General features: G+C 45.6%; 1 protein-coding gene and 1 pseudogene across 1 annotated transcript in view; one reads left to right on the top strand and one right to left on the bottom strand.

The window, feature by feature from the left end:
• Positions 1-536: 536 nt before the first annotated feature.
• CUNH12orf56 (chromosome unknown C12orf56 homolog) overlaps positions 537-11,942 on the top strand; it is a 46,990-nt gene continuing 35,584 nt past the window's right edge. The window contains exon 1 of the mRNA XM_035451358.1: positions 537-788. Within this exon, the coding sequence (XP_035307249.1) occupies positions 537-788 (252 nt within the window). The remainder of the gene's footprint in view (positions 789-11,942) is intronic.
• On the bottom strand, positions 7,392-8,173 carry LOC100756725 (annotated as a pseudogene).

Raw genomic sequence — 11,942 nt, 5'->3', positions numbered from 1 at the left:
ACTGGCCTCTGCCGGGCTCTGGTGGCACACACCTTTAATCCCAGCACTCGGGAGGCAGAGGCAGGCGGGTCTCTGTGAGTTTGAGGCCAGCCTGGTCTCCAGAGCGAGTGCCAGGATAGGCTCCAAAGCTACACAGAGAAACCCTGTCTCGAAAAACAAAAAACACCCCCCCCCAAAAAAAACCAACAACAAAAGAAACAAAAAAACAAAAAAAGTGGCCTCCATTATCAACGGAGTTTGTATGGGACTATGTGGCTCAGTAGCTGGACAGGGGCTCCAGACCCTTGAGGGGTTCTTGGTTATCAATCAACCCTGCGTAAATGACCTTAGTCGCCCCGCCCCTCGTTGTGGAGGGTGCTGACAAAAATTAAGGGCGGGACCGGGCGGGGCAGGGGGCTCGGAAACCAGACGGCGGAGCAGGTTTCTGGAGCTGGTGGACCGAGGCAGTCGGCGCGCGGCTTTGTGGCGCGCGCGGGTTCCACTGGGTGTCGTGGAGGCACAGCCAGCTGGGACACTCTGCCTGGCCTCTGTGCCTCATGGCCAGCACCGCGCGGTCCGGCTTCCCGGCGCGAACGAACAGCCGTCTGGACGCGTTCCTGCGGCGGCACCTGGCGCCCGAGGTCTACGACGCTGTCCGCGCCTACGAGCCGTGCATCGTCTTGTCCGACGCGGAGAAGTACACGTTCAAGTACGTTGTTCTCAGCGACCGGCTCATCTACCTGACCGAGAACCCGCCCAAGTCCATCCGGAGGGTCGTGGCTCTGCGGGACGTCGTGGCCATCGACCTGGTGAGGAGCGCGCGGCGGGCGGGCGGGCAGGCTGCTTGCTAAGCTCTTGCATCCCCCTCCTGCACCAGAGAAAGGAGGGACACCCTCCTCATCCCGCACACGACCACCCCACCTCTTACTGTCAGTGGAAGCAGCTGCGCGGAGAAGCTGGGGATGGCGGTAAAATAGCAAATAACGATGTCCCCCCTTTCTCACCCTGTCTACCCCCTGAATCCCACATTGGGCCTGAGATTGACAACTCTCGACCCTCTGTAGAAACACGCCTTCAAGTCAGCCTCTCGTTCATTAAGCACCTTGCCTGTGCGGGTGTGTGGGAGGAACGAGAGCCCACACCCGCGCAAACAAATTCTACCAGCTGCCGGGTCTTGTTTACTTTCTAGGCGCTCGAGTTCTGTTTACTTGCGGGAACGAGTGAGTTTGCCTGATGCGCGTAGGATACTTGCCCCTTTCAGGCTGCCACTTGATCCAAACTGGATGGGGAAACTTCCTGGAAGGAGTGTCATCAGAACCCGGTCTCAGGAGGTACAATCTGGCCTCTCTGAGCTTGCGGCAGTTTCTAGAGTGTTGCCACCATATCCCTCTCCTCTGGGAACAGGTTGTAAGAACTAGCATCCTATTGGAGACATAGCCTCATCTCCGGTTTCTCCTCCCACTGCCTCCTGGTCTCCGTGTCTGAACTGCTTTCCAGGTGTTTCTTCTTTCTCCACTGGGACAGGTGTCTCGTCTCCTTTTGCTCTCGCTTGCGAGTCTTGTGTCCCCCGAGGGAGAAGTCGGTGAGGCTCCGGACTAATGGTGCTGTTTTGCCGAGAGAATCATAACCTGGTTTCAACACAAAAGAAAATAATAAAATTAAATGTTTTTTTTCAATTCAGATTAACCTCGCCAGCCATGTTCACACTGATTTGTCACTCTTTTATTTTGTATTCACATGTGTATGTTTGTGAGTGTGTGTGCCATGGTGAGAATGTGGAAGTCAGAGGACAGTTAGTGTAAGTCACCTCTCTCATCTTGAGGGGGCCTGGTCTCGAACTCAAGTGTTCAGTCTTGGCATTAAGCACCCTTAGCTCCGAAGCCCCGTCACCAGCTCTATTTACTTCTTTTGTTGAGTAAAAGAAATAAATCTTTGCCGTTACTTCCAATCTTTGGAGCTAATTACAAAAATAAATTGCTTTTACATTTTTTTTTAATCGAACAGCCCAGCCAGGATGTGGAAGACTATTAATGCATGACAACTAAGTTTAATCTCCCATTTTGCAAACAAAATGAAACAACTCCCCAAAGCAAACAACCAAAAACCCCAGAAGAATATGAAATATCTATATATGGACTGTGCAAATCTAAGATATAAACACTTCAGTAGGGTCACTGTCCCTTATGGGCATTGTCCCTTTTGGAAGTTGTGATAGCAATCCCTCCCCAAAGATAACCACACTCCAAATCCTTGGAGTCTGTGACTGTTATATCACATGACAAGGGCAGGAGTCCCCCAGAAGGGTACAGTCCTGCCTGGAACTTGCTTATCTATGTAGGACTTACTGTTGTAGGCTATCCTTCAGTTGCAGAGATCTGCCTGCCTCTGCCTCCCAAGTGCATAGGTGTATACCACCACACCATGGTGGAATTTCCCTGTTTTTAAAAGTTAATATTTTACTAGTTCTTTGAGAATGTCATAGTCCCCAATTTCTTGTATTATGCGGAGTCGCCCTCTGAGTTACGTCAAGGCAGTCACACTGTGTGACATTTTGTCACTGCCGAGCAGCTGGAGAACCAGACTTCATTTCCTGAGAACTAAACTAGTCCCCTTCCTCCCTGGGTACTCTCCTCTCTCTGAGGCCTCTTCTTACACGCCCGTTCCATTGCTCTTAAACGTCTCACCTTACTCTACAAGCCTGTCTTCTGGTTACTTAACTTGTCCACTTACTTGTCTCAGATTCCCTCTCTGCCTTTGTTCTCCTGTCACAAGGATTTCTGTAAGCCCCAGAGGGTGCTAGCCCTAACTCTTCTGGGCTCCAGCTCTCCCTGTGTGCTATGTGGCTAGACACCTTCTGTGATTCTAAGGCATAGTTACACTTCAGGAAAAAAGCCAAAAGACCAGCCAGACAGCCAACCAACCAACCAAATAAACAATAAAAACAACAACCCTGCATGCAGGTAGATGAAATCCCATTTTCTCTTCAAAAGAAAAGAAAAAAGGATGAAGGTAGTGGCTACAAAAAGTTAGATCAGAAATCTACACATTTTGGAGAGGGTGAAATTTCTCTTTTAGGAAAAAAAAAGTTTAAATGCACTTTAGGTCTTTACAAGTGTTTGCTATGGTCCATCTCAGTTTCCTAGAAAGTGTGGGCAAACCTTGCTAAAGTGCTGATGTTGTCATTAAAACTGCTATTGAAGGCGCTTTCTAGAGTTCTGATGTTGTATAGACTACACACACACTGTTGTATAGCTCTGCTGTTACATAGACTATAGTCTGTTAAAGTCCCTAAGGCTAGACACGTGTTTTTTTTCTTTACACTTATTTTTTATTTTTATTTATTTGTGTGGGTCCCTAGGAAGCCAGAACAGGATTCCCTGGAGCTGGGGTAACAGGTGGTTGGCAGCTTCCAGTGTACCAGTTTGAGTGCTGGGAACTAAACTCTGGCTGATTTAAATTAAGAAAAGCTGGCTAGAAACAAGCCAAGCTAAGGCCGGGAATTCACATGAGACCCTGAGATTTATTTGGGAGCTGGGTGGTGGCCCCTCTCCCAAAAGCAAAAACAGTAAAAAACATTTACACAACTGCAGGCACACTCTGCTGTGGGTCAAGATGCCTTGCTTCATAGGAAAACCTTGTTCATCATTCTCACCACTGATTGGGACCACATAACCTTTCAACTCTTCATCCAGAGCATCAGCAGCTACTTCTGTGGCCATGTGCATCTCATAAAAATTATGAAGTTTGTGTTCATAATTGTCCACTTCAGTGAGTTTCTGACAGATGGTGGCTGGGAAGGAGATAGTCTGCTTCATCTTGACATAGTCAGCCACCTAGGAGGTGCCACAAAACAGCTATTTAAAAAATTATTTAATTTTATTTGGCATGTATTGGTGTTTTGACTATATGTATGTCTGGGTGACAATGTCAGGTCCCCTGGAAGTGGGCTTACAGACAGTTCTGAGGTGCTATGTGGGTGCTGGGAATTGAGACTGGGTCTTCTGGAAGAGCATCCAGTGCTTTTAACTGCTGAGCCATCTCTCTAGCCCTATCCCCACAAAGCAATTTTTTTTTTAAGATATGTGTGCCTTAGTGGATATATGTGCACCATGTGTGTGCAATGCCCTTGGGGGACAGAAGAGGGTGCCTAATCTCCTGGAGCTGGAGTTATTTAAGTAATATTCTGTTTGCCCTTAAGAAAGTTGCATTTAAAATCATATTTGAGACAGAAATACTTTAAAGTTTGATGTGGACGTGAGGAGTCAGCAAGGTTACTTATGGAGTCTGTTGCTGGCACAGCTGTGCTGAATTAGAAGATGAAGTTCTTTGATTCTCTGGCTCTCCCACACTCCCATGTGGTCCCACACTCCCATGTGGTAGGAGGGACAAGCGGAAAACATTTGTTTGGAGCCTCAGTGCTTTTGGGGTTCTGGCATGTTGGTGCGGGAAGGCTGTCTGTCTGTCTTATAGTTCTTTCCGATGCCTTCTGCCCACCATTGCCTCCTTTGGTCCCGTAGGTCTGGTGAATGGATGAGCAGCACATCCCTTACAACTTGCACTGGCCAGCTCTGGGGTTTGGCTGCTTGGGGCTCAATGGTCTGTTCTCAAGTACGGTCCTTTCTTTAGTTGCCTGAAACCTTCCTGGTGACTAGACACATGGTGATTCATAGGCCTCTACTTGGAGCCACCTGTTAACAGTTGTTTGCACAAAATTGTCTTTCCCACTGTATTAAGCTTGTAGGAGCTAATTAAAAAGTGCTGTGGACCAGGCATGGTGGCACACGCCTTTAACCAGTCCCAGCACTTGGGAAGCAGAGGCAGGTATATATCTGTGAGTTTGAGGCCAGCCAGGACTATAGAGTAAGACCCTGAAAAAGAAGTACTCTGGTCTATAGCTTATTTGGGTGTTTATATTGCTATATTTATCCTCTGACCCAATCAGGCTTCTAAAAATTAATCCTAAAGTAAAAAGACAAGGATGCAGGGGAAAATCATGTAAGTCCCATAAAACCTTAAAAAATAAATTTTCAATTGTATGCTTGCATGTATGTAAGTGCACTGTGCACATTGGGTGCCCACAGAGGCCAGAAGAGGGCATTGGATCGTCTGGAACTGGAATAACAGATGGTTGTGAGCTGCCATGTAGACGCTGGGAATTGAACTCAGGTCCTCTGTAATAGTAGCCAGTGCTGTTAATCATTAAGCCGTCTCCCTAGCCCTGAAAGCATTATTATTATTATTATTATTATTATTATTATTTATTTTTGTTTTTTGAGACAGGGTTTCTCTGTAGTATTAGTTTTTTAAACTTAAATTTATATATATTTTATGTAAGAGTGCTCTGCAGGCCAGCAGAGGGCATCAGATCCTATTATAGATGGTAGTGAGCCATCAAATGGTTGCTGGGAATTGAACTCAGGACCTCTGGAAGAGCAGCCAGTGCCCTTAACTGCTGAGCCATCACCTCTCCAGCCCTTATTATTAGTTTTTAAAGAATTTATTATTTTAGTTATTTATGTGTGGATGTTTTGCCTGCATGTCTGTCTGTGCACCATATGTATGCATGGTGCCCATGGAGGTCAGAAAAGGGTATCAAATCTTCTGGAACTGTTTATGGATGATTATGAGCTACCATGTGGGTGCTGGGGACTGAACCCAGGTCCTCTGCAAGAGCAAGTGCTCTATGCTGCTGAGCCATCTCTCCAGCCACATGGAAAGCGTTGTTGTTATTATCTATTTATGTTCTTCAGGGCAGGATTTCTCTGTGTAGCTTTGGAGGCTGTCCTGAAGCTTGCTCTGTAGACCAGGCTGGTCTCGAACTTACAGAGATCCACCTGCCTCTGCCTCCTGAGTGCTGGGATTAAAGGTGTGTGCTACCCCACCATGACCAAAAACATTATTCTTAATAATAGAAAGTTTGAAGTAATTCAAAGGCCCAGCGCAAACTGGCCAGATGTTTAACATTCAAACATTTAAACTTATTTGTAGGGTTTGAGATGTAGCTTAGTGCTTGCATGTTTTCTTAGCATGTTCAGGGCCTTGGGTTTGATGCTCAGAACCACAAACTAAAACTCAATAGCAAACTCCATATAGTGGTATGGTTCAAGACACAGGTTCTGGATTCAGATGGTGTGACTTTCTAATTGGTTCTAACATTTGGAGCTTGCAAATTCCTTTTTTAAAAAAAATTTGTCTTATTTTATGTATATTGGTGTTTTGTCTGCATGCTTGCCTATGTAAGAGGGTCATTTCTTGGAATTACAGACAGTTCTGAGTTGCCATGTGGATGTTGGGAATTGAACCTGGGTCCTCTTGGAAGAGTAGTCAGTGCTTTTAACTGCTGAGCCATCTTTCCTACCCTGGGCAAATTCCTTAATGCAGTTGACAGCTCTTATATTGTCAGGAAGTTACTAATTCATGTAAACTGCTCAAAGTGTATATAGTCCATCTCCATATGGACTAGCAATAGCCATGGCTATTTTGAAAAGTATCCCATGAATAGATGCCCTCTTAGTGGTTCCACTGCTATGATAAAAACACCATGACCTAAAGCAACTTGGGGAGAAAAGAGTTTATTCATTTTATATATTCTGGGTCATAGTGCATTGAGGGAAACCCAGGCTAGACAAGAACCCAAAGGCAGGAGCTGATGAGCAGAGGTCATGGGGTGTGTTACTTACTGGCTTGCTCCTCCTGATTTGCTCAGTTTGCTTTTTTATAGCAATCAGGACCATCATCCCAGAGTGGCACTGCCCATAGTGAGCTGGACCCTCCCACATCAGTCATCAATCAAGAAAATACTCTACAGATTTACCTATAGGCAAATCTTATGGAGGTGTTTTCTCAATTGATAACTCTAAGTTGTGTCAAGTTGACAATAAACTAGCCAGGACAGATGTATGCATGCTTGCTTGCTTGCTTGCTTGCTTGCTTGCTTGCTTGCTTGCTTGCTTGCTTCCTTCCTTCCTTCCTTTCTTCCCTCCCTCCCTTCCTCCCTCCCTCCTTCCTTCCTTCCCTTTCTTCTCTCTCCCTCCCTCTCCCTCCCTCCTCCCTCCTCCTCCCTCCCTCCCTCCCTTCCGTTTCATTCTCTGTCTCTTCCATTTCCTTCCTTCCTTCCTTCCTCCTATCCTTTCTGTAGATAATATGTATCCCTGGCTGATCTGGAATTTAGAATGTAATCTAGACTGGCCTTCAACCCACAGAGATCTGCCTGACTTTGTCTCTACGCCTGACCTCACAAAGTTTTTAAATGAACAAAGTTTGAAAACAGAACAGGACGTGTAAGCAGGGCATGGTGGAAGTCCAGCACCCTGGAGGTGCAGGCCGAAATGGCTCTGAGAAATGAAACTCTTCAGATGCTCTTACCCTGTCTGAACTGTGTGACAACATCCAGCCCATGAAAGACTGCTGAGCTACAGTAAGCACTCACGCAGGATTTCCCACACCATCTTCCTCCTGTGCTGCTGAGAGAAGGTGATGGGTTGGCCTCTGGAAATACAGTTTTCGTATTTATAGGCAAACATCCCACAATCGCTCCCATTCTGCTGCTGAGGAATCTCCTCTGCTGTCATACTGTATTGCTTCCACTCCAAAGGGTTCAGATCGGTATTCCTCTGGGATTTGCTCTCATTCTGCAGGTATTGGAAAATCATCTTGAGGATATCTGGTCTTTTCAGTCCCATCGAATCCAAGTAGACGATGCTTTTTTTTTTTCTTAGGTCTATTGCCCCCAGGCTCCAGTACACATGCAGGTAAATTGGCACCAGAATAAGTTCCTTTGCAAAGAGGTTTACTGTCTGTGTCAATTTTTTGTCTGAGCTGTAGCCCCCACATTTTAATTTTGTGTAAAAAAAAAGGTGCTAAATGCATGAATTGACAGATATCCTTGATTTTGATTTCTTTCCATGAGGAGATTCATGTAAAAATTGACGACTTTGTTGTTGAGCCACTGGGTATCCTTTAGTGTCTGTGTGTCTCCTCGAGTAATTTGCAGTTTGAAGGCGCAACTCAAGATCTCATCTTCTGGCTCTGGGTCTTGTGTACTACTAATTTCCTTTTCCTTGTCTTCTGTGACATCAAGGCCATGATCCAGCCCTCTGCCCTTCTCTTGGTCTGCAAGAGCCTTTTCCTTGGCCTCAGGTATGGACATTTTGCTGTTGAGAATGCCACTGCTGACATTGTCTATACAGATTTGGGCCTGTGCCCCTCCCAGAAAGTTGAGTTGGGGGTGGTGTCCCCTACTGTCATCTTTGAGGTTTGTTTCAACTATCTCCTCTGAATCAGAAAATTTCTTCTCTGAACAGCTCTTGTCACTTCTGAATGGTGACTTATCTCTCGTGACAGCACAGGCAGATTATTCTGGCTCAGCATGAGTTGGGTCAGAGTTGTGAATCTGCCCTTTACACGGCCTTTGATCTTCTTCCTGGTGTCCACAGGGCTTGTATGAACACTGTGAGGGTCAGAACTCACATGACCACTGGGTTGAAGGTGTTCCAACAGCCTTCGGTATTTTCATTGTGGTGTTTCTGAACCTTCCTTTATGTTACAGTAGGGATGCTTGTGACCCTTGCCACCATCCACAGACTTCACCTCAGTCACAGCCTCTTTCTGGGACCCTTTGGCACACTCATGGGACTTTAGCTGTAATGGACCCTCTTCCTGGGGTTTCTGTACCTGACCCTTGCCAGATTCTTCACACCCAAGCTCAATTTCACCCTGGACCTGTCTCACCCTCTTCTGAGGCTCTGCTGGCTCTTGAATCTGCCCATCGGTTCTTCCCTCCTCCTGCTATTTCCTCTTTTGACCTTACCCTGGATGCTCAGGGCTCACGGTTTCATACTGCTGGCAAGGTTGACATATGTAGGGACTACTTGGATCACCTTTGCTCCAGTGTCTGCTGCTGATGTGGTACAGTTTTCTGATTTCTGTGTCAAAGAGTATGTCGGCCTGACTCTCGGTGGATGCTCTTGGGTTGTTGTCCTTCTGTTTGCTGAAGGATCAGTTATATCACTCCCAGCTGTCTTATCCACACTGAACATGTTGATCCAAGGTCAGAAACTGTAGGGTGAAGAGATCAGATTTCCTCTTTATCAGAGGAGGTTGCCTTTGTTGTTTCGGTCAGTTGGAATGTAAAGTCAGATGGAAGTGACCATACCAAAGAATATCTTTCTCTTGGTGAATGAATCAATGTAGTATCTTTAAGGTGGCAGTTCACCAGTCCCACTGTCAAACGCTTGGTGGAGTTCAGGCCCTGTCTCTTGGGGCAGGACCTCTGGGAACACAATCCAGAAATCACACTGAACCAACTGGCTAGTTGCCTTAAGACACCAGTATGCTGTGCAGCCAGCATGCGAGAGACATGCTCCAGAACTGGTGACCAACTCAACTGTTGCCTTGGCCATTGCTTCAAGGTTCCAGAACTCGTTGTGATGCACTTTGACAGATCATAAATCAATGTTCCATGCTGGATTGAGGCCCAGTCTGGTGGTTTGAAAGAAAATGGCCCCCAATAGGAGTAGTACTATAAGGAGGTGTGGCTTTGTTGAAGTAGTATGGTCTTGTTGGAGGAAATGTGCTACCATGGGGGTGGGCTTTGGGGTCTCCTGTGCTTCAAGCTACTCCCAGTATCATAGAAGGCTTCCTGTTATGTGCAAGATAGAGGATTTCCAGCCTCATATCTGCAGGCATGCTGCCATGTCCCACTATGATAATAATGGTCTTTCCCCGTTGCAGGTAGGAGGCTTAAAGTTTACTGTTCATAGAAGATGTTAAATCCTGAAAGGAAGTTGAAAATGTTGAACACCTTAGCTTCTCTAGCCTTAGTTCTACTACCTAATGTCACATTAGATAAATGGATCTAAGTGGGGCCCAGCTTGTGTACAGTCGTCTACCTGTACATATCTACTAACTGGGTGGTAGATTTTGTATGGCCATCCCACTAATATTTTGAATTTCCAGGAAGTAAAAATGAGACTTTTAAAACTTTTTTCATTAATTTTAAAGGAGAAACAAGCAGTTAAGAAGAAAAAAGTTATAACCAGGCATTTATAATAAAATGTGAAAACATATACTAAATACAACATTGCAGAGCCCAGAAGAGGAAGTGATATTCTGCCAAGAAAACACCATAGCTACTTACATGAGGAGGTGAAAGCTTAAAGGACAAAGTGACTTTTCTAAATAGAATAAGAGGGCATGTGTGTTCCAGAAGAAGATAATTGCATGCCAGCACTTTACACTGTAAGCCCAAATCAGCAGAACCAAAGAGGGCCCTTTCAGGGATGGCCTGTGGCCTTTCTATTTCAGCATGTTTTGTTTGTTTTGTTTTGTTGTTTTTTTTCAAGACAGAGTTTCTCTGTGGCTTTGGAGCCTGTCCTGGAACTAGCTCTTGTAGACCAGGCTGGTCTCGAACTCACTATGTGTTTGTGTGGGTATGTGCACAGGTCTGTGGTCATACAATTTGTGCCATGTGTGTGAAGGCAAGAAGTTGATGTTGCCAGGCAGTAGTGGCATACGCCTTTAACCCCAGTGCTTGGGAGACAGAAGCAGGAGGATCTCTATGAGTTCGAGACTACCCTGCTCTTCAAAGCAAATTCCAGTACAGCCAGTACTGCACAGAGAAACCTTGTTTCGAAAACAAACAAGCAAACAAATGAAGTGGATGCTCTGCACTGAGCCTGAAGCTCACAGATTTGGCTAAGTTGACTGGCCACTGAGTTCCAGGAATCCTCTACCTCCCCAGCAGTGGGCTTGCAGACATGTCCTGTCAGACCCAGCCTTCACATGGATTTTGGAGATCTGAATTCAGGTCCCCCGAGCCTGTGTGGCAAGTGCTGCACCATGTGAGCCACCTTCCCAGCCCACTTATCTTTGACTACCCCTTTCTCACGGAAAATGTAACCCTAAACCAAATAAAACAAGAGTATAAAGAATCTCCCAAGTACCATCATCACTCTAGTAATTACAGACAGCTGATCATTTTACTGACCTTCATCTAAATTTCTCATCAGAGTGTCATTTTAATACAACTCTGGGACCTCATCTTTCTTTCTTTCTTTCTTTCTTTCTTTCTTTCTTTCTTTCTTTTTTTTTTTTGAGACAGGGTTTCTCTGTGGCTTTGGAGGCTGTCCTGGAACTAACTCTTGTAGACCAGGTTGGTCTCGAACTCACAGAGATCCTCTGCCTCTGCCTCCTGAATGCTGGGATTAATGGCGTGAGCCACCAACACCAGGAGGGCACTCATATTTCATCTTGAGATACTTCAGTGTTGGACAGTAAAAGGAAAAAATTCTAAAGCAACTATAGTGCCAATATCGCACCCCAAAACAACAGTACAAGGCACATGTGGTTGTGTGCACTTTAAATCCAGCATTTGGGAGCCAGAGGCAGCAGATCTCTGAGTTTGAGACCAGCCTGGTCTGCATTGAGTTCTGGACCAACCAGACCTTCGTAATGATACTGTCTTAAAATTAAAAAAAACAATAAACAAACAAACAAAAAACAACCAAAAAATCCCCCCAAACTAATAGTAATTCCAAATTGTAAAATTCCATCACTTGTTCAGAAATATTTTTGCTTTCCTTTTAAATTCCCCAACCCCGTGTGTGTGTGTGTGTGTGTGTGTGTGTGTGTGTGTGTGTGTGTTGTGTGTGCTCTCATGCACATGCCTGTGTATTGATGTAAGCATGCCATGATGATGTGTGTTTGCAGGATGGAGAACAACTTACTGGACTTATTTCTCTCCTTCCACCTGGGAGCTCCACCTGGGAGCACTCTCTCTCTGTCTCTGTCTCTGTCTCTGTCTCTGTCTCTGTCTCTGTCTTTCTCTCTCTCTCTCTCTCTCTCTCTCACACACACACACACACACACACACACACACACACACACACACACACACACGAAGTGGAGACACACACACACATTAAAATATTCAAACGGTGAAGTAGAGGGGGATGTGTTTTAAC

The sequence above is a fragment of the Cricetulus griseus genome (assembly GCF_003668045.3).
Source record: "Cricetulus griseus strain 17A/GY chromosome 1 unlocalized genomic scaffold, alternate assembly CriGri-PICRH-1.0 chr1_0, whole genome shotgun sequence".
Lineage (NCBI taxonomy): Eukaryota > Metazoa > Chordata > Mammalia > Rodentia > Cricetidae > Cricetulus > Cricetulus griseus.
This window is presented reverse-complemented; position numbering and strand designations above follow the sequence as displayed.